Source organism: Ovis canadensis, chromosome 13 (genome assembly GCF_042477335.2).
Source record: "Ovis canadensis isolate MfBH-ARS-UI-01 breed Bighorn chromosome 13, ARS-UI_OviCan_v2, whole genome shotgun sequence".
Lineage (NCBI taxonomy): Eukaryota > Metazoa > Chordata > Mammalia > Artiodactyla > Bovidae > Ovis > Ovis canadensis.
The window spans coordinates 77,371,238-77,394,237 of record NC_091257.1 but is presented as its reverse complement, the minus strand read 5'-3'; the positions used below and the strand labels follow the sequence as shown (position 1 = coordinate 77,394,237).

Here is a 23,000-nt window from a genome sequence, read left to right as displayed (position 1 = left end):
CACGCCTAGGATCAGGCATCAGCCGCCCGCAGATTACCCAGGCGTCTGTATGTGCCAGCCAGTCTCAAGGCCACCATTGTCCCAGAGCCGGGAGATGATGGGTGATGAGATTAAGGTCGACTCTGAGGGAAAAGAGGACAGCCCAGGCACCCAGGCCAAGGCAAGGGAGGGGCCCTCCTTCCTCTGTGACATGGCTCTGGGCCAGGCTGGTACCCAGACCCACCCATGGAGTCAGAGACCCTCCGACAGACGCAAACAGCAACACATGGACCATGGACACATACGTGGGACCACCATCTCAATACTTCCCAGGGCTGGAGCAACAGCCAGTCAGAGGGGCTCTGAAGTACCTTTTTTTTTTCAAAGTTACAGGTTTGGGTTTTTTTTTTTTTTCCAACATTCTAGCAAATGATACCGGAGAAGGTGGTGGTACCCCACTCCAGTACTCTTGCCTGGAAAACCCCATGGACAGAGGAGACTGGTGGGCTGCAGTCCATGGGGCCGTGAAGAGTCGGACCCAACTGAGCGACTTCACTTTCACTTTTCACTTTCATGCCTTGGAGAAGGAAATGGCAACCCACTCTAGTGTTCTTGCCTGGAGAATCCCAGGGACGGGGAAGCCTGGTAGGCTGCCGTCTATGGGGTCACACAGAGTCGGACATGACTGAAGCGACTTAGCAGCAGCAGCAGCAGCAGCAGCAGATGATGATACTGATTTTGAGAATCCACTTAGAATACATTTATTTTAGATTGTGTTTTTAACTTTGTTATATATAAAAATACATTCACTTTAAAGAAGGGTCAGTTTGAAGAACAGCGTCAGTAGGTGGCCCAGATGGTAAAGAATTTGCCTGCAATTCAATCCCTGGTCGGGAAGATCCCCTGGAGAAGGGAATGGTGACCCACTCCAGTGTTCTTGTCTGGGAAATCCCATGAATAGAGGAGCTTGGTGGGCTATAGTCCATGGGATCACAAAGAGCCAGACATGACTGAGTGACAGAGCACACACACACACACACATACACACACACATACACACACACACACATACACACACACACACAGTGGGGATGGTCACTCTCCACTTATAGGGTTACTGCATAGATTAAATAAGATGTACAAGTAAAGCTCTGAGCATGGCATTCAGCAGGTACTCAATATATGCTCAAGCCTGCCCCTCAGACCCAAGCTGCTCTTAGATCCCAAAACCCATTGAAGAGGAAGTAAAAACACACATCAATTTTCTACAAATAAAGAGATCAAAACATCAAATGTTTGTTAGGGCCTGTCTCCTGTTTATTGCTAAGTCCCCAGCCCCGTCCTGCCCTGCTCACTCCTCATCAGCCCCAGTGGTAGGAGGGCATGCCCACCCAGTTCCAATCAGGCTCCTCTGCTGTGGGTAACTAGTTGACGGTGTGCAGGCAGCTGGCAGGCAAATCCTGTCCCAGTCAGTCTAGCTTCAGGTTCAGCACCAGGGCATTCTGGCAGGAGAAAAAGGGCCAGGAGCAGGTGTGGGGAACAATGAGGGGCCACCCAGACACAGACTGGGGTGGACAGGGGTATGGTCAGGAATGAAATCAGCTCAGTGTTTAAGAAGAAGGATGGGGCTTCCCTGGTGGCTCAGTGCTTTAAAAAAAAATAATCTGCCTGTCAATACAGGAAACACAGGTTCAGTCTCTGGTCCAGGAAGATCCCACATGCCACGGGGCAGCTAAGCCCGCGTGCCACAACTCCTGAGCCTATGCTCCAGAGCCCGGGGGCCGTAGCTGGTGAAGCTTGTCCACTCCAGAGCCTGTGCTCTGCAGCCAGAGAAGACACTTCAGTGAGAAGCCTGTGCACTGCAACGAGAGGGTAGCCTCTGCACGCCGCCTCTGCACGCCGCAATTAGGGAAAAGCCTGTGCAGCAGTGAAAACCCAGCACAGCCAAAAATAAAGAAGGAAATGTTTAAAAAAGGAAGACTGGCCTTATGACCCTGCACCTCGCTGAACCTTGAGTTTCTCAACAATCAAGTGAGGAGAAGCACCCCTAGCTCCCAGAGCAGAGAGATCAAACGAGAAAAATGTCCACTCAATGCTCCAAGTGCAGTGCTTGGTGTGCAAGGCAAAGCTAACATTTATGGAGCACTTACTGTATGCCTTTAAGTGAATTATCTCCATAAATCATCACAACAGCTCTCCAGAGTATATTATTCTCTCTATTTGAGACGACAGAAAAATAGAAGCACTGAGAAAGAGAAAGCAATTCGTCCAAGGCAGCAGAGGAGGACAGTAGCAGAATTCATGTTTCCTTCGGGGGATCCCTGGCTAAGGGCAGCCTCCAGATTCTGAGGGGCAGGGTCTTGCTCAGGGGATTGGCAAGACTGTACTGATAGCCGCTGCCCTCCTTAGTCCAAAGCCCTCCAAGTTGAGAATGGCAGGCTCTTGCTCATTGGCCAAAAATATTGGCTGAACTGGCCTTTCCCACCTCCTTTCCTCACCTCAGTTATGTCCAGCTCTGCCAGGTTGTAGTTCATGTCCAGAAGGTCAGGAAGTGGGAACCCGACTTGGAGTACATCTGAGAAGTATAGAAAGAGTTATTTCAGCCTAACCTGCTCTGCAACTAAGTGGCTGCCTGGAGCAACATAGTGGGAAATAGTGCAGTGATTGATTCATAATGTCTGCCAGCTGCACAGGCGTAGACACCTTCAGCGGGATCACCACTGACTTGCATCCCAGGGCGGGGTCAAGATCTGACTTCTGGTATGGGGTCAAAGGTCAGAGTCCAAGTTGTTGAAGGGGCCCTTGACCCCAAGCAAGTGACATTAACATGACATTAGCCTCGAAGACTCACTATTGACTATCCATTCCCTTTTAGGTTTCCTCATTTGGGGCCAGTGGAGGGCCTTTGAGACCACCCTTGTGACATCCCTTCCTGCAAAGAGTGCTTCTTGGCACCAGCAAAACCCTCACCATTGATGACTGGGATGTAGGCTTCTTGGAGAAAATCAGTGATGAAGCCAATCAATTTCTTCTCCTGGCAAGAAAGAGAGAAAGAGAAAGTACCCACATCCCATCATTCCATTAATTCAACAGATTTTTTTTCAGCTGTTAGTCCAGCTGAGTCCAAGGACCACAGAAATGAATATTAGAGACATCAAATCACATTAAAACTGCATCTGACTGTTACTTTGTAGACGGATGACCTTCATTTCTGCTTAGCTCCTGTTCAGTCCACGGGGTCACAAAGAGTCAGATAACGACTGAGCAACTGAGCACACACTACTCCTAAATACATCAGGTTCTGGGTTGGGCCCTGAGGCTACAGAAAATAATAAAAATAGCACCTGGGCTGGGCAAACAAGCTCAGGGTGCAGCTATGCACAACAATGCTTTTAAAATCAATCTAGGGAGATGTCCAGATTCTATCCAGAAAAGAGAACAGAGACTCAGAGAAGCAAAGCAATTTTCCCAAGGTCACACAGTCAGGAGCCCCAAACCCCACAACGACCTACTCTATTCACTCTGCCTCCATTTCAGAGCTCTACCCTGAAATCCCAAGGTGAATAGGTGCAGTTTTTTTGCTTTTAAGCCAGACCAGGCAGAAGTACTTGGGATACTTACCTTGAAGGGGCCAATCGATGAGGACCTCCGGGACATGCTCAGTAATCTGCAGAAGAGAGGGAACCAGGGAGGAGGAAGGGCAGTCAGAGCACTGGAGAAAAGGCATCTCAAATACCCCCAGCTCCTCTCTGATGGGGAAGTCCCCTTAGCCTTCACACTAGGTGCTCCTAAGTCTGTTTACATGCTACCTGTGATGGGGCACTTACGCTCTTCCTTACAGCCCATGTTGTTTCCCACAGCTCAAACCACTGACGTCTCTCATTGGTCCTGACTCCTCTCTTTGGGACCCAAGCTCTGTCTATTGCACCTGCCCAAGGCCAGATATGCAGAGGTTTGCAGCTCAGTTAGCCAGTTCCAGACTTCTGCAGCACACAGAGCTGGGGTCCTTCACAGGACCCCCCCTCTGCACAGCCTCTGGTGGCACTAATGCACCTTGGCACCAGAACAGGCCATATGATGGTCATCTACTGGTTCTATCTTCACAACATCTATTCTTTATTCCAATAACAGACTCTCCGTTTCCTGATCCTCTCTATCCAAGGCATTACAGTGGGATGAGCACATCACCCAGACCTGGCCAATCAGAGCATTCGATCTCTAGAGTCATCAGTTCAGTTCAGTTCAGTAATGAGCTTAGTTTTCTGAATGTTGAGTTTTAAGCCAACTTTTTCCCTCTGCTCTCTTTCACTTTCATCAAGAGGCTCTTTAGTTCTTCACTTTCTGCCATAAGGATGGTGTCATCTGCCAGGAGGTTATTGATGTTTCTCCTGGAAATCTTGATTCCAGCCTGTGCTTCATCCAGCCTAGCATTTCACATGATGTATTCTGCATATAAGTTAAATAAGCAGGGTGACAATATACAGCCTTGATGTACTCCTCCCCCACTTTGGAAGCAGTTTGTTGTTCCATGTCCAGTTCTAACTGTTGCTTCTTGGCCTGCATGCAGATTTCTCAGGAGGCAGGTCAGGTGGTCTGGTATTCCTATCTCTTTCAGAATTTTCCATAGTTTGTTGTGATTACACAGTCAAAGGCTTAGTCAATAAAGCAGAAGTAGATGTTTTTCTGGAACTCTCTTGCCTTTTCAATGATCCAGTGGATGTTGGCAATTTGATCTCTGGTTCCTGTGCCTTTTCTAAATCCAGTTTGAACATCTGGAAGTTCACAGTTCATGTACTGTTGAAGCCTGGCTTGGAGAATTTTGACCATTATTTTGCTAGCATGTGAGATGAGTGCAATGGTGCGGTAGTTTGAACATTCTTTGGCATTGTCTTTCTTTGGGATTGGAATGAAAACTGACCTTTTCCAGTCCTGTGGCCACTCCTGAGTTTGCCAAATTTGCTGGCATATTAAGTGCAGCACTTTCACAGCATCATCTTTTAGGATTTGAAATAGCTCAACTGGAATTCCATCACCTCCACTAGCTTTGTTCATAGTGATGCTTCCTGAGGCCCACTTGACTTCACATTCCATGATGTCTGGCTCTAGGTGAGTGATCACACCATCATGGTTATCTGGGTCATAAAGATGTTTTTTGTACAGTTCTTCTGTGTATTCTTGCCACCTCTTCTTAATATCTTCTGTTTCTGTTAGGTCCATACCATTTCTGTTCCTTTATTGTGCCCATCTTTGCATGAAATGTTCCCTTGGTATCTCTAATTTTCTTGAAGACATCTCTAGTCTTTCCCATTCTATTGTTTTCCTCTATTTCTTTTCATTGATCACTGAGGAAGGCTTTCTTAACTCTCCTTGCTATTCTTTGGAACTCTGCATTCAGGTGGGTATATCTTTCCTTTTCTCCTTTGCCTTTCATTTCTCTTCTTTTCTCAGCTATTTGTAAGGCCTCCTCAGACAACCATTTTGCCTTTTTGCATTCCCTTTTCTTGGGGATAGTCTTGATCACTGTCTCCTGTACAATGTCATGAACCTCCATCCATAGTTTTTCAGGCACTTTGTCTATCAGATCTAGTCCCTTGAATCTATTTGTCACTTCCACTGTATAATCATAATAGATTTGATTCAGGTCATACCTGAATGGTCTAGTGGTTTTCCCTACTTTCTTCAATTTCAGTCTGAATTTTGCAATAAAGAGTCATAGTGATTAGCTTAGAGTTGGTCATGTGATCCACACTAGACCAATGAAAACAGCCTTTGAGATTTTGTTAGAACGGTTAAATAAAAGGTCTCTCTTCTTATTGGGGTCACTTTGCCACCAACTGGGGAGCAGCTGCCTGAGAATGTCCAACAAAGTAGACAGCGAAAACCGAGGGAAGAGAGGGATAAACTCTGAGGATTTTTGTGCACCTAGATCCAGCCATGCCTGAAAGGGGAGAACTACTGCTAGAGATTTTAATTATATGACTCAAGAGTCCCTTTTGGGTTTAAGCTAGTTAAAGTCAGAATTGTCTCTTACAACCAATAGAACCTTGGCACCCAACACATCAGACAAGAAATTATGACAAATACAGAAAGGATTCAGCAACTGAATACAAAACTAGGCTTAACACATAGATAGAGCTCTATAATTGTTGACTGTTATCAGTATAAAGAAAGTGTTCCTAGAGAAGGTAATATTTGAGGTGGGCACTGACTAGCAGGTGGCATTTGGATGGCATGGGTAAAAGCCTGTTTGTGAAAAAGGGAACATGATCACACGATCAGACTCACTGTGCAAGAGTCTAGTGGATTAGTGGGAGCAGTGGTGGGAGAATTTGAGAAGGGCCTTGAGTGCCAGGCTAAGATTCGACAAAAGATCGTGCATACAATGGGGAGCCAATGAGGGTTCTAGAGCAGGCATAGAGACCAGAGAGGCCTGGCAGTGCGGGCTGTGCTGGCTGGGTCAGAGGAAGGCCCTGGAGCAGGAAACCAAGTGGTCTTGGTGGTGCCTAGGCCGGGGTACAGGGATGCCAACCTGGGCAGCAGACTCCTACCTGTCCAGAGAGGTGGTCATCTGCAGCCGGTCCTCATGAACTGAGTACTGGATTTTCAGGTTGAAGTGCTGACACAGAGTGGGGGGAAAGCAGGAAGAAGGCAGTGGGTCCCCCATCAGGGTTGGTAAAACCAGGGGCTCTACGACCTTCCTAGAACTGCCACCACTGCCAAGACAGAGCAAGAGTCTTCCTTTCTGCCCACCTCACCTTCAGGAACTGAACCCAGCAGTCTCCCTATTCCCCTAGCCCAGGATCCTCATCCTCCCTATACCCAGCCCTCGACAGCATTATCAGAAATCCTGGCATGTTTGTGGGTCCCTGAACATACCATGTTATTGCTCCAGGCCACATCCTGTTACTCTGTCTGGAGTACCCTCCATCACCAACCTCCCCAGCCTCAACCCTTTCCCTGGCCAGATCCTGCTCAACTTTCAAAACAGCTCAGGCATCACCTCCTCTAGGAAGTCCTCTGTGATTTCCTCAAAATAGATTTGCAATCTCTCTAGGTTCCTATAGTTCCCTGAGTGAGATTTTCACTGCCATTATAGATGCTAATGAATGTCAGAGGGTGGGAAGATGAACAGGAAAGAGAGGGAGGGAAGGAGGGAAGAGAAAGAAATGATCTTTCTAGTCACTTGGAGGTTCAATTGCAGAGCCCAAAATCAGACAGTAGGTGACAGTGCCCAGAAGGTTATGACCAAATAATCAAGATTAACTAAGAACCCTTCAATCCATTACTTGACTATGAGCTAAAAGCCTACCCTCCAGCTTCAAATGTCCATAAGTTGGGCTTAGCTGGGAAAAAAATCCACTCACAGTTTCCAGGACAAAGAGGGATACAGGCGGCTTGCCCCGCCGCCGAGCAGCAAACATCTCCAGGGTGCCGTGGAGGTGCAGCAGGCTCTTGCCGGTCTTCATGGTGACCTTGGGGGGCTTGTTTATCCTGATCTGGGTCACCAGGGGTTTCGGCTTTGGGTAGGCTTCAGCCACCTACGGAAACCAGGAAACTCCCTCAGGGCCAATCCTCAGATTGGTGGTTTCCGTTGAAACCAGGAGTCTGACATGAAATAGGTGATTTCTACCTTGGAAGTACTATATGCAAAGGCTGGGATATGTCGATCAGGAAATAAAGGAAACAAAACAGAAAATCCGGCTATTTCTATATTGGACATAGAAAGTACAACACACAAAACCTGGGCGTTCCTGTGGGGGCACCCAAAGACTACTTTACGGAGAAATTGGGATGATTCCACACTGGACAAGGGAGACACGGTATTGAAAATCCATTTGCCTGGATGGAGAACAGGGCAGGTGATTATGGTGATTATGGAGAGCTGGGGCACTTACTTTAGGGATGAAGCCAGCCAGTGTCACAGTGGTTTGGGGGGGCAGCTCACCGATCTACAAAATAATAGTCAAAGTTAGGATTGCTGAAGGCTTCCCTGAGTCATCCTAACAAACCTCTCCTCTGACTTAAAAAGACATGCCCTCTGAGGTCCTTCATCAAAATAGTTATCACTCTTTGATTAAGTAGATAATGAGCTCCTGGATAGCCCAGACTGTGGCTCACACATTCCAATGCCCATACCTCTGAGTACAAGATCATGCACTAAGAAAATTTTGTTTGATGAAAAAGTAGACAGAGAGATGGGAGAATGGGTAAATGCAATGGATAAGAGGACGTGGGTGAAGGGATTCACAGATGGATAGGTGGATGGAGAAAAAGTATAAACAGATAAGTGGGTGAATGGATGGGTGGATTGATGGATGGGTGTTTGTGTAGGAGAATGAATAATAGATAGCAGGTGGATGGCTGAATGGAGGCATGAAAGGAATAATGGAGAAGGGAGGATGAGTGGGTGGGAAAATGGTGGAATAATCTGATAAATGGATGGGAGAATGGATGTTGAATGGATTGATGGGTGGAGGGATGAATAGAAAGATCCACAAATGGATGGTGGGTGCATGGATGCGAGGATGGGGATCAGTGGGGATGAATGAATGGATGGATGGATTGACGGCTGGCTGGCTGGATCAGTAAATGAGTAGGGGGATGGATAATGGAGAATGGATGAGTAGATGGGTGGGTATCTGGGTGTTTAGGTGGTATATGGCAGATACATAGATTCATTCATTCAATAGTATCAGCCCCTGTTCTAGGTATGGATGGTATGGAGGGTTGGGTGGATTCTAGCTAAAAGGATAGAGTCTAGGACATGACTACATAGTAACAAGGCAGACTGGAAAAAAAGAAGGTGGATGGATGGACAATGCAGAGGAGCTGTAGGTTGGTGGATAAATGCCTGGTGTATGGACAGTCAAATGGACAGATGAATACACAGTGGCTACATGGACAGAGAGATGGTGGATGATGGGGTGAAATGATGATAGAAATCTGTCCTGGCCCCTCCCGGTCCTAGCATTACTCACAACCCCAGGATAATTCTCAGCCTGGGCAGGGACTGTCATTACAGGGGGCAGATGCAGATATGGGGGGTGGGGTCACTGGGCAGCTCACCATCGTATCCTTGACTTTTACATCAAAGGACTTCTGCAGAAGAGCAAGCTCTGCCGTGAGGAAGGCGGCCGAGAGCAGCAGCTGTGAGGAGCCTTCAGCATAGTCCTCAGGGAACTCAGCCCCTCCAGCATCATCCGCAAGCTGGACGGTGTTGCCCTTTTGCTGCTGCACCACAGGCTGCGGGACAGCCAGGGGAGAGACACTCAGCCTTGATCATGGGCAAGCCTCAGTCCTCCAAACGAATGGTGCTCAAACCAGCCTAGTGTTAGTATTTGACTCTTTGTGACCCCATGGACTGTAGCCCACCGAGCTCCTCTATGCATGGGAGTTTCCAGGCAAGAATACTGGAGTGGGTTTCCTTCTCCAGGGGATCTTCCTGACCCAGGGATCGAACCCAGGTCTCCTGCACTGCAGACAGACTCTTTACCATCTGAGCCACCAGGAAAGTCTGTGGTGCCCAAGTCAGCAAGCAAGTCATAAAATGGTTGAGCCAGAGCAGTGTGGAGTGGCTCAACTCTCCCAGCGTACAGATGGGTAGACTGAGGCCAAGGATAATGGAGTCAATCACTAAACCACTGGCAGCTCCACATAGGATTGTGTAAGTAACCTCAGTTAATCTGATTCTATATGATTAGAGCCCTCGTTTACTATTTTAACCTCAAGAGAAAGAGGTAAATGGAAGACAGTGTGCAGCCTGTAAGACCCCTACTGGAGGAAGACTTCACAGGCAGATGACCACTTGGGATTCTTCTTTCCATTCCTGGGAGATGCAGTCACCTGGTCACCAGGGTTCTGGAGTCCTGGGTGAGGCCCTAACCAAATCCTGCCTCCCTGCTAAGCTGGGTGCTCTCTTCTATACAACGACAGTGGGCAAGCCACTCACTGGGAGAAGCAGGCAGCCTCAGGGGTGTGGGTGTGGACTTGGCCATCCCAGAAATTAGCTCAGGATTTGGGGTTCGTATTGAGAGCAGAAAGAGAAAGAGGCCCTTCCCACCCTCTGCAACCCCAGCCCAGCCACCGGCCCTGGCAGAAGCAGCCCCCACCACTCAAGCCAGTGAGACCCCTGCCGGCTGATGCCTTTTGGTGCTTACACTGAAGTCCACTTGAATGTAGCTGGGTGTAGTGGTCGGTACGGATGTCAGGACATATTGGACAGTGCCCATCTGGCCCACAGGCATGGGGGCTGCACAAAGATGAAGGTTCACTCAGAGAGACACCAGCCCAGGGACAGTCTGGAGAAGCCAGTTCCAGCCAGCTGCCACCTGAACCTGGCCTGGATGCCAGGACCCTGGCCCTCTCTGTGACACAAGGCAAACTGCTTAACATCTCTGGGCCTCACTAGTTTCATCTGTAGAATGGAGGCAATGGTGCCTGATCTAGAAAATCATGCCACCTCACATCACCCTGCAAATACAGAGCCTGAGCGTTTACCAAGGGTTGTCCAGCTCAGTTCTCACAGCAGATTGGTGGCGTCAGGATTATTGGTTCCAGTTTACAGATGCACAGACTGAGAACTGGAGGTGTGAAATAATGTCCCAGGCCACTCTGCTGGGCACATGAACCAGTTTTCCTCAGTCTCAGCCACTGGGGTTTCTCCTCCTGGTCTTGGGGAGCCCTGTGGACCCCACAGTGATAGAGGTGGCTGTTTTCCCTCGACAAAGAAAAGGGTGGGGTTACTACTGGAATTACTGTTCGTGGTACAAGGTTTGTGGATGAGCTGTTGTAAACAAAGGCTGCTGTCCTTGGAGTCTGGGAGGGTGATAGATAGAACGCTGGGTGGAGGGCTGAGAGGTAAGGACAGCCCCTCAGGGCCTAAGGTTCCCCCTCTGGACATTGCGGGGAGGAGTGGACTCCATGACCTCAGACCTCCTCTAGTCCCAAGGCCGGGCCAGGAGCAGGCACTTGAATGGGGAGTGGGACATCCAAAACTTCTAGCCATCCTGCTGACCCCATGTGGGAGCAAGGCATGGCTAGGGCTACATACCGTTCAGGCTGGCCCACTTCTTGTTCACATACACCAGGACTGCATCAATGGCAGGACACATCTGGAAGAAGAGAAAGCGCTGGGCTAGAGGGGGCCCTGAGTGGAGGGCCCCATTCTCACAGCTGAATGTTTCTCCATGGGGAGTCTCAAGAGCCCTGGTGGGATAGGGACTGGAGGGGGAACCAAAGCCTCAAGTCATACAGAAAGTCAATGGCAGAGTCCCAGGGACTGGTGCACTCAGCAGGGTTGGCAAGCCATGCGGTACCAGCTGCCGTTTCCTCCTCCTCTGCTTATGGCAGACATCACTAGCTGATGATGGTACTTCCTCCCACTGTGCCAGCCACAGCCTCAGGAGCCTCCTCAGCCACCAACAGTCGATCGAGACCAGCAGCCTAGATGAAACGCACTTGCCAGCCCTGGTCTAAGCAGTGCCAGGGATGAGGGGCAGAGGCTCACTCTGGGCACTCACCAGACCAGGAAGAACTTTATGTAGGGTGCTGTCCAGGAACTTGTTGACCACCTTGGGCAGCATGCTGGACACAGAGAATGGGGACAGAGGCATAGATGGCAGGAAGTTAGGCACAGGACATGCAGGGACATGGCTAAGGAGTTCAGTGGCTCAGGAAGTGGGATGCTGGGTCGGGCTGGCAAGCCTTCCTCCCCAACCACAGAGAACCTCACTTGCTAGGCAGGTTTGTCTTCACACTGACCAGGATGACCTCACAGCCCTCACTCTTGAACATGGGGAGGCCCGTCTCCTCATCCTGCAGAAGCCGGTTGGTGGCTGTGATGTTCAGGACCACGATGATCTCCATGTTTCCACCCATGAAGCTGGAGGTGGTGGGGGGGGGGGGGTGAGGCAGGCAGACATCAGGGCACCACTGCCACTGTGGCCACAATCTCAGCCTCTCTGAGAGGGGTAAAGGGTGGGAGACCATGCCATGGGACAGAAAGAGGGATGGGACCTGCCCAAGTTCACACAACCAGCCTTTCCTCTCCTCTCTTGCTTTGGTGAACTCCTACACATCCTTCAAAACCCTGCTTTGCTCAGCTGTCATCATCTCCCCAAAGCCTTTTCTAATCCCCAGCCCCTACACCCTGTCAATATTTCTTCTGTCCCAGGCCAATCTATCAGTCTGTGATTATCTGTGCTTAGGTCTGGTTTCCATCAAAGGTAGGAACCAACTTTGCATTATCTCAGACCACAGCATGGTACACAGTAGGTACTCAATCAACGGGCATATAAGAGTGAGACAAAGAGGCCATTGTCCTTTCCTTCTGTCCTCCCTGCCATACTCACCTCTTGCCAGTGATGGTCATGCCCGTGGACACACACTGGAAGACGCCCACCCCAGGCATGAAGTTCATTGTGATGACAGGCAGCAGCACATCCTTCACTTTCAGACTGGGAGGGGCAGACATTTGAGCAGTGAGAACTGGACATGTGAGACCCCTCAACGCACTCCTCCACCGCTTTGCTGGGAGGCCTTGGGTAAATCCCCCATCCCATGTCATAGGGATAAACCTATCTCTGGGGCTGTCGTGAAGCGCAAACGAAAGGCTGAACATGAACCAGTCTGTACACAGAAAGCTCTCCTTGTGGGTTAGATGACATGTGGCTTAATTTGTGACCCTGGGCTGCTCCCTTCCCTGATGTAGACCTCGGTTTCCCCACTGACAAAAAGAAGAGGTTTGCTTAGATCCGAGTTTCTCATCAATGATGCTATTGACATTTGGGGCAAGACCACCCTGTGTTGTGGGCTGTCCTGTGCATTGTAGGATGTTTCATAGAAACCGTGGCTTCCGCTCACCACAGGGACTGGATGCACTCCCCCTCCCCCACTCTACAAGTTGGGACAATCAAAAATGTCTCCAGACATTGCCAGATGTCGCCTGGAGGCAAAATCACTCCTGGCTGAGAACCACCAGTCAAGATCCGGGATAACAAAGTTGGGGCACATTTACTTCACCTGCCCACCTAGAGCTCTTGGCAGACACTGTAACCGATCACACTGCTATTTCCTGCTAAGTCCAGAAAGTGTCTCAGAAGCCTCCCCAGTACATCATTCCAGACAGCCCCTACTAATCAATCCCGTATGATGCAAGCAAGGAAACTAGTTTGCCCCTGTCCTTAGATGATTGTTTCCATTCAGCCACTGGAGGATTTTTCATTCAATTTCACGTTCATTCAGCAAGCTCCTGCTTCGTGCAGGGGGTTGGAGTCTGACTTTCCAACTTCACGTCCTCCTCCCAATGGCCCTGCTCACAACAGGACTAGAATTGTCCCCAGTGGGTGACTGAGGGGACTGAGGTCCAGGCAAGAGCAGTGACCTGCCCAAGGTCACACAGCAAGCCAGCAGCAAAGCCAGAAAGAGGCCCCATGTCCTGTATCAGCTCTTTCACTCAGGTCCTGGGCATAGCGTTACCCACCACCCTCTGCCCTAACCACCACCCCCTTCCCCCAGCTCATGAAGCTCCTCCTCTGCTCACTCAGTGATGCCCTTGATAGGCTTCATTCCTGGGCGTTTTTGGCCCGCCTCAGCTGCCATCTTCTCCAGGATATGACTCTCATCCATGGCATTCTGGACCTCTGGAAAGGAGAAGAGTCAGATAGACCCTCGCCTGGGCTCCTCACTGCTTCCTTCCCTGGCCAGTCTCTCAGGCATCCCAGAAACAAGTTGTGTGCAGACCCTGCCCTCTTCCAGCCTCACGGGGGAGACAGAGTCACCAACAAAAACAGTAGGGAGTGACGAGAGGAGGGAGAGGGTGGACGAATTGAGAGTGCAGCATTGACATACAGATGCTACTGTGGTTAAAGAGATAGCTAGTGGGAACTCTCCCCAGGAGGATCCCGTGGACAGAGGAGCCTGGCAGGCCACAGTCCATGGGGTCGCAAAGAGCTGGACATGTCTGTAGGACTAACTTTCACTTTTTTCAGGGGGAAGCTGCTGCATAACACAGGGAGCTCAGCTCCGGGCTCTGAGATGACTTAGAGGGGTGGCGTGGGGAGAGAGCGTGCGAGAGAGGTGCAAGGGTAGGGGGGCATATAGGTATACTCAGAGCTGACTCACGTTGTTGTGCAGTAGAAACTAGCATAACATTGTATACTCCAATTAAAAATACAATAAACAATACAGTGAATTCTACTGGAAAATATTTTGGCAGAATCTATGAAAGCTGAATAGAATATATTCTATAACCGTGAAATTCTGCTACTAATTACATACCCAACAGAAATGTGCTCGTGTTCAATAAAATGCGTATTTTGGAATTAGACATTGTAAAATAGCTGTATTTTTGAGTACCACATAAAAATTCATCATTAAAAGAAGAAAAAGTGATGAGAGCCAGGACTGCCGGTACTGTGGTTAAGACAGTGCTGTGGTTAAGACTCCACGTCTCATTGCAGAGAGTGCAGATTCAATCCTTGGTCAGGGAACTGAAGTCCCACGTGCCGTGGAGTGCAGTCAAAATTTTTTTTAAAAAAAGCAAGAAAGAAATATATTGTAAATAAAAGTGATAAGAGCCATAAGAAGTTCAAGCAGCTAGAGGAACCACATGACAGGATTGGTCCAGGAAAGGAAGAGCTGGGGCAGGTTTCCAGGAGGAGGTGACCTGTCAGTTGGTCCTTAAAGGAAGAATAGGGTTTTCACCAGGAAGCAAAGGGGTAAAGGAGGTGGCTCAGGGCAAAGGACGCACCAAGGGCAGAGGCGGGAAGAGGGGAAGGAGGTGGCGTGGCGAGAGAGGAGAGAGGAACACAGGGTGGCTGGAGTGGAGAGGACAGGACTGGACTCTGGAGCAGTTTCCAGGGCACATCCTGGAGGCCTTGAACCTCAAGTTAGAGGGCTTTTTGGGCTTTACGCTGTAGCCCAGACACTCTCAAACCGGGGTGGTTAGGGAATTCAACCGGGAGCTTGTTAAAGTAGAGATCCTGTGCCTGAAGCCAAGACATTCTGATTCCCCAGGCCTGGGGGCCCCCACCCCAAATGATACTGTGCCAGAAACACCCTGTAATAGTCACAGCCTAGTTCCCAGAGAGAGGACAAATCCTGAGCTGACAAAATCCTTAGCTCTTTGCGCCTGGATGTGACTTCCCTGAGGGTCACAGAGCTGGGGGTGGAAAATACCTCTTAGTAAAGAACCCTCAGAGCCTTTCCATCTCAATTTCATCTGAAGTGTGTTAGTTTCTCAGTCGTATCCAACTCTCTGCGACCCCATGGACTGTAGGCAGATTCTTTACCATCTGAGCCATGGAGAGTTTGTATCACAATTTCATTTGATCCTGCCCCAAAAGGAGTTTACCATTTTACATTTTTTAATATATATTTTTATTTACTTGGCTGCACTGACTTAGTCACAGTGTGCAGGACATTTAGTGACAGCAGGCAAACTCTTAGTTGTAGCCTGTGGGATCTAGTTCCCAGACCAGGCATTGAACCCAGGCTGCCAGCACTGGAGTTTGGAGCAGCCTCTGGACCACCAGGGAAGTCCCACTATTTCACATTTCTTTACATTTTACATCCACTGATGAGCACACTGGCAACACAGAGAGGGTAATTGGCTTGTTTGAGGTCACAGAGCTGGGATTTGGCTCATGTCTGTCACCCCGATGACCCACTTGTGGACACCAACCCCTGCCATCAGGGCCAAGGAGAGGCTACAGGAGGGAGAATTTCCAGCTCTGCCTTCAGCTTGTTGGGGGACCTTGGGAAGGTCACCCTATTTTCTCTGGGTCTCAGTTTCCTCTCCTCACTGTAAAATGGAAGAATAACACATTGCTTATAAGTTTACTCTGAGGATCACAGAGCCCTCAAGTCTATGTAAATACGGGCAGTCACTACCTAACCCCAGTCACACACCTCTCCCACACTCCCTGCCAACACCCTGAGCCAGCTCACCGCGATTCAGAACGTCCATGCCCAGCCGCAGCAGTGCCCCAGGGTCCGCTCGCGTGGGAGTCAGCAGGCTGCAGAGCACCAGACGCAGGATCCACAGCATGGCTCCGCCTGTGCCATAGGGCCTGAATTGGGTGAAGCTCAGCAGGCCCTCGTTCTCCCGGGAACCTCTCGTGCTCCAGAGCAGACGGTGCCCCCTGGATGATCTCAGAAGTCTAGGAGACTTTGGACTCCAGCCAGTTCAGAGAACCTCATGCCTGCCTCCTCCCAAAGGGCCCAAGGGTGTCCGGATGAAACACCAGGTCTTTTGGAGTCACCACGAGCAGGTCACTTCCCTCTCTAAGCCTCAGCTTCCTCATCTGTGGGCCTGATGCATTCTGATCAGCCTGCCTGATAGGGTTGGTGGGAGGTTTAGCTGCAATTTTTCATGTGTTCAAGTTGTGGCTCAAAGAGCAGTGCCCGGGCCACAGAGGGAATTCCCTCCTGGTCCTGATCCAAGAATTCCCCATGCAGTGCAGTGTGGGAATGGGGGAATCTCCGCTCCCCCAGCCCTCCCACAACAGCCCAGGGCATCCCCCACCTCCCCCGGCTCAGCCTTCCTTCCAGGAATCTCAGTTCACAGCCCCTTAAGGCCCCTGAAGACAATGCCTCACCAATAGGGAAATCAAGGCATAGTTTGAACCAGCGCCAAGGTCTCCCAGTCAGTGAGTATAGAATCAAATGGTGACCTCTGACCTCAGATCCTTCAAAACTCCCAGGAAACCCCCTTCCCATCCCTGGGCTCCCAGACAACCTTTCTTCCTTTGGACTACTTACCAAGACCTGAAATTCTTCCAACCAGAGGCAGAGTGTTTATTTCAGGTTTGAGCTGTGGCTGAAAAGAATCAAGGTGGGGCGGCCACTGAGGCAGGCCTGTGTCACTGAAGAGGAAGAGTTCCCGATGGACTCCAGCTTGCTGACAGCCGGCTCAGCCACTGACCCATAAACAGAAACGGGCACCTACTGGGGGCCCTCTTTCTAGTCGAGCCCATGCCTGCCTGTGTGTATTTGTTCATTCAACTCACATTTACTGAGTCCCCACTATGTGTCAAGCAGGCCGGGCTACAAGGTACACACAGCAGAGACAGTCCTGCTTGTCCTGAATCTTAGAGAGATGAAATCGAATGGGATACAATGTGTATGAGGGATTAGGGAGTGGGGGTGGGCATCAGGGAAGGACTCTCTAAGGAGGAGATGTTTAGGCTGAGGCCTAAAGGATGAAAAGCAGCCAGTATATAAAAAAAAAAAAAAAAAAAAAACAAGGAGACCATCGAGGCTACAATCAATATTTGCTAAGTGAAACTGTGTTCTATTTGTCTCTCATCCCATTCAATTTTTAGATATCTATCTGAGCTTGAAAATAATCAATCACAGTGTTTCTTCTATCCCTGTGAACAAACCTAGTGCCAGATCCCTGAAGGTCATCCTGTGGGTGACTATGGAGTTCAGCACGCGGCAGCAGAGCTTGAAGGGGCTGGGTAAATGTCTTCTCTAGCCCTGCCCTACCCCTAAGGTGGGGAGACCGAGCCCCAAGACTGAGCGCCACCCCAGTCCCCCCATTCCCAGACCAGAACTGATGTCAGGTGTCAAGGCCACTCAGAGCAGGGATTTTTGCCCTCTTGGAATAATAAGTGGCTTGAGGAACACCCCCGCCAGTATTCTTGCCTGGAGAATTCCACGACAGAGGAGCCTGGTGGGCTAGAGTTGGACACAACTGAGCAACGTCACTCACTGAGGAACACAGTCATACGGGTGTTTCCGGGACAAAGGGTCAGTGCCAGGGTTTTGTTTCTGGTTGTGTTTGTGCTTTTGCCTAAGCCGTCCCTCCCTCAAACACCTGCCTCCTCCTTGCTTATCCCTCAAGTCCTAATTTCAGCCCCTGCCTCCTCCACCATGAAGCCTCCCCTCAACCTCCAACTCTCTCCAGCTTGAAGACCGTAGTCGGAACCTGAGCATGTATCTGATCCATCCCCCCAAGATGAGTGTTTCCTGCTGCCCAGCCCCATCTTCTACTCACACTATTTCCTCCATCTGGAGTCCTTCGCTTTCTACTTGCCAAATGCTCCTACCATCACTGTCCCCCCACCCGCTGCTGCCTCTGCTCAGCTCTGAGCTCCTGCAAAGCAGAGCCTCCCTTGTCTCCCATTGGCCTCAGATGAAACCCAAGGAGGCACCCCAGATCTGCTGTCTCCTTGATCTTGCCCAGATCCTACAGCATCTGAGGTTTGTGAATGTCTGGTGGCTTCCTGTCAGGTTCAGAGCACTGGGTGGGAGTCAGGACATAGATCCAAGCCCTGGTCCTGCCACCCAGTTACTGTGTGACCTCAGGCAAGTCTCTCACCCTCTCTGAGCCTCAATGTTTTCAACTGTAAAATGACAGGGCTGAAAAAGACACTGTCTGGGGAGAGGCCCACAGGTGGAGCCTGTCCTTACCTTGCCGAGCCTGGGGATGTCCTGCTGATGACTGGCCCCTGCCTCCCCACCCTGGGATGAGGAAGCCCTTATATTTGGGAGCCTGATTAGCTGCTTGGATAATTAAGGGTTTAATAAGGCCCAGATAATTATCTAGAGGCCCAGAGAACAGGAGCCCCAAAGCTCACGTGACGATTCAGCCTGTTCCAACATAAATAGCACAGAGGACACGGATGGCTGCCTCAGGGCGGGCACTGGGGTGGAGATGCGGTCACCAGAGCAGCCACCGGGGCTCACACTTCCCCTCCCCGAGACTCAGTGCCTCCCACAGGGCTGGGCACACTGTTGGCACTCATTCCTTTCATGTTTACCTAGGACCCACTGTGTGCCAGGCCTGTGCGGGGGCGAGAGATGCCACACCAAGCAAAGGAGCTGCGTTTCCTATCCTAAGGGCGCTCCTGGAGCCTGGGGGGACAGGCCATCTGCAAGTGGAAAGCACAGAGCCGGGTCAGTCCTGGGGAGCCGAGGGTGGTGGAAGCCAGTGAACTGGGAGATGGGACAGGGAGAGAAGAGGGGGTTATTCCAGAACAGAAGAGCCCTGGAGCAGAGGGTGTTGGAGCTGATGCCTGAGGGGCAAGCACAGCCAGCGCTGCAAGGCAGGGGAAGGTGTTTCAGGCAAGGAGTCGGCGGGTGCAAGGGCCTGGGACATGTGGGCTAGACCATCACGACTGGGCCCCCTGACATTCACAGAGGGCAAAGAGCTATGGCCCAGTGGTGCATCCTCAAGGGAGACCCTCCTGGAGGAGATGCCAGGAGGTGGTAAATGCTGGCATGAGGGCTTTCTCCAGATCTGGAGGGCAATGAAGGCAGGTTGACCCCAGGGCCACAAGATCAGCTGGCCACAGAGCTGGAGTTAGACCTGGGGCCTCAGGGTGCCCAGCCTCTGCTCTGCTCCTGGCGAGACCCTTGAGGGGCATGGCTGGGGGTGCCTTGAAGGTGATGAGTCCCAGGGGGCTGCTGGAGAAATGGGGTTTTCGTCCTCCACCTAAAGGGAGCTCACAGGTGTGGAAGATCAAGGACGCTTCTGTGCCCATTGTGCACAGGGGACTCCTGAGGCCAGAGAGGGGTGAAGCCCTGCCTGAAGTCCGCTGGGCCAAGCCAGACTGGAGTGAGGGAGAGAAGGACCCAGATCAGCATAGCCAGTCTCCATCCTGATGTGGGCCCTGCACTGGAGGAGCCAAACTACAGATAGTATCACTTTATCCCTGCAGATCCACCCCCTACAGACAGAGGCACCAGCAGGCTCCGCCTCCTCCTTGCATGGAAATCCACGGGTGTGCCTCCGATCACCCAGCCCTCCCTGCCTCCCCCAGGGCAGTCCTGGGTATTGGGAGGAAGGCGGAGGCAGGAAAGACATGGGATGGTTGGGTTGGGGGAAGCTGAAGAAACCCCTTTGCATGGGTTTGGGGATCTGGGCCTCAGTCCCAGCCTCTGCACTCACAAGTTGTGTGTCCTTGGGTAGCACCCTCAGCCTCCCTAGGCCACATTTTTTATCCTCTTTATAATGTAAGGGCGCAAATAATGATAGCATTGCTCAGAGGGAAAAGGACAGTCATGCCATCCCCTCTTTCTCTAAGGTCAAAGTGGCCAGAGAGGAGGCAAGCTCCCTAAAAACAAATTCCTTTAGGGACACACTGAATCTTTTCAGGGGCCCTGGGTCATCACATGGCTTCAGTGTCCCCTGGGAAGCCTGGTTCAGCCAACCTGTGGCTAGAGCCTCTGGAAGCACCTCCGACTCGGCTCTTATGATGGTGATAGTAATAGTAACAAGAGGGCTCCTTTACTGTGCACCTGACCTGTGCCAGACAGTGTGCTGAGTGTTTGATATGCACCAGTCCACTTAATCCTGAGGACTACCCTATGAGGTGGGCACTCTGGCAATTTTTCCCATTTTACAGACAGAGAAACAGAGGCTCAGAGAGATCAAGCCACTTGCCCAAGTTACAGCAAGTGATGGCAGAGCCAGGAGCTCCAGAGCCAGGCCAGACATGCTAAGGCATACCCAAGGGGGCACTGCCTACCTGCCGACCTCCCTTCCCTGCCCCATGCCCCAGCATCGTCCTGCCCGGTCCCTACCAAAGCTCCAAATCCTGCCATGCTTCCAGGACCAGCTACGGCTTCTTCCTCCAGGGAAACTTCCTTGGCCGCCTCCCACCACACACACCCCTCAGATACTGAAGATCAGACCAGTCCTGAAGATCAGCAAGGGTGACACCCAGTTCAGCCACCCAGCCTACAGGGACTGGACTCCATGCGGCTTCCCAAGCTCAGGGCTGGGTAAGCCTGGGCCAGAGCTCCGGCATATACACAGTACAAGCAGCTCACCACATGCTTATCACACACTTGCCGTATGCAGGGCTCTGGAAGGGTCAGAGAGGGGTGGTGGGGAGAGAAGCCGCAGACACTAGCCACGGTCGTCAGAAACTGGAGGGCAGCATCACCAGGGCAGAGGGATTTGCGCATGGCCAGGGAGACCACCTGTGAGCTGATGGGCAGGGTAAACCAGTTCAGGTTAAGGTGGCCCAGGCAGGGCATAGAGCCCGAGGCCTAGAGGGAAAGTGTGCAAGGTGCAAGGTCAAGCTGAAAGGTGGGCCTCGAGAAGGTTCGTGAAGGAGCCAGACCAGAGAATGCACCCTTCAGTACAGGTCTGTATACAGGACTCAATTCTGAATTCTTTTCAGCACATCTCCTTTAGCATGAAGCTAACCAGAGGGCGCATGGCGGGGAGGCATGAGAGAGGAAGGGGCTTCCTGTGATTTCCGGTGGGGTCGAGGTGAGCCGTGTGGGGAGGAGACCATCCAGCAGAGCTCGTCTCAGCCACCCGCCCAGACTCGACCCCTCTGGCTCAGCCTGGGGGCAGCCTTTCTGCAGCCCTTTCCAAATAAGCCAGGGCCCTCCCCAGACCCGCACCCTCCCGCTGTCCACTCGCTCTGAAGGCCGCTGGCCCGTGACAGTGCCCGCAGCCCCTCGGGCAGCTGCTCTGTGCGTGGCTGCCACTTCTGCAACTCACAACCGCCCCCGCTCCTCTCACACCCTCCCCTCCCCCGTGCGGCTTGCCCGGTAGCGGGGGCTCTGGAGGTCTTCCTTGTGACCACGCCACAGCTTGTGGGATCTTAAGTTCCCCGACAAGGGATTGAACCCAGGTCCTTGGTGGTGAGAGCATGGAGTCCTAATCACAGATCCACCAGGGAATTCCTCTAGGTCTTGGTTGCCATTGTTTGCCCAGCAACCCCAGGCCAGCTCCGACCTGGTAGTGAACCCCCCTGCTACCCAGTAAGCTGAACAGCACCCTCCCCATCAAGGTCTGAGCCCTTCCAAGTCTTTCCTTCCAGGTACTCTCCCTCAGCCCTAGCGAACTGTATAGCGTTTCCTTCAGCTTGCAGTTACTCTTTTACCATAGTTAATTATCCTTCAGAGTGAGAGTGCCCTGTTTTAGATATTATGTGGTTTCTACCTTCTGATTGGACCCAGGTTGCCATGCTCATCTGTGTCCCCCAGTAGCCAGGGCCCAGCGGGCTCCTTACTGAAAGGCTGAATGGGGTCCCTCAGGGACTAGGCCGGTTCTCTTCAGACAGACCCCAGCTTCCTTCTGGGCAGAGAGCTTGACTCAGCTGTTTCATCCCCCTCATCTTAAAAGAATGTATATTATTGAACCAGGAGCATCATGGGTACAAATAAGATCTAGACCACATCACTGGATAAATGCGTAGATGTGTGGATGACAGGATGGATGGATGGAGGGACAGATGGATCGGTGGAAGGAAGGAAGAACAGGAGGAAGAAAGGAATAACAGCTGGACCACTGGACTGATGGCTTAATGAATAGATCTCACATATTGATCTTTTTCTAGGTATTAAATTTATGGGCTGAGTCTGTGTCTCAAAATTTTTGTCTCTCCCATATTCCATACCACCTAGCCTTGGGCTGAGCCTGTGTAAAGACCTGCTAAAGTAGGATTCATGAATTAATTCACCAAACAACCAAATGAAATAAAAGCCATGCTGTCCTGGGCGAAATCATGAGGTGGGACTTTATAGCCTGGCCCTTTCCAGCTTTCAGGACCACCCCCACCTCGTCCCACTAACACTCCGGGCTTGTTCCAGGCCCCTCAGCCTGTCACTCGGAGCCTTTAGGGTTGAACTTATAACCATTACAGGGGGAAGGTTAGTGTTCCGCTGTCCCGAGAGCTTTGCTTACTGATGGTGGAAATTTGGACACCTTTACTCCCCAGAGAAACATAAACGTAACCCGAATCCAGTGTATCTGGGAAGAAAGGAATATGATCTCTGGCTAAAAGATTACCTTATCAGAAAGAGAAAAATCACATGGCTTCATTCTGCCAGCATTTGCACCCCTCAGCTTCCCCTAGGTCATCTTGTCACCTGTGACCTGGTGGCTTTGAAGAGGTTTCACAGCGAAAAGGAATAAGACATGGACAGTGTCTGACACAGGCCCAGGAAGCAGATCCTGTCTCCTTTAAACAAAAACTCGCCTGTGAGCCGCATAAACCGAGATGGAAAAGCTGCTAGAGAAGACAGTGAGTGTCTGTCACCTGAGGCTCATG

General features: G+C 51.0%; 1 protein-coding gene across 1 annotated transcript; it reads right to left on the bottom strand.

The window, feature by feature from the left end:
* Positions 1-1,274: 1,274 nt before the first annotated feature.
* On the bottom strand, positions 1,275-16,265 carry BPIFB6 (BPI fold containing family B member 6). The gene is made up of 15 exons (XM_069548909.1): positions 15,928-16,265; positions 13,520-13,619; positions 12,330-12,434; positions 11,711-11,860; positions 11,499-11,562; positions 11,030-11,090; positions 10,137-10,228; positions 9,046-9,222; positions 7,875-7,928; positions 7,344-7,517; positions 6,528-6,595; positions 3,601-3,646; positions 2,950-3,013; positions 2,478-2,554; positions 1,275-1,481 (listed from the first exon to the last, which is right to left on the bottom strand). Exons 1-15 carry the CDS (start codon positions 16,025-16,027, stop codon positions 1,449-1,451), a joined length of 1,365 nt encoding a protein of 454 aa, XP_069405010.1. The 5' UTR covers positions 16,028-16,265; the 3' UTR covers positions 1,275-1,448.
* Between the last annotated feature and the right edge of the window lie 6,735 nt (positions 16,266-23,000).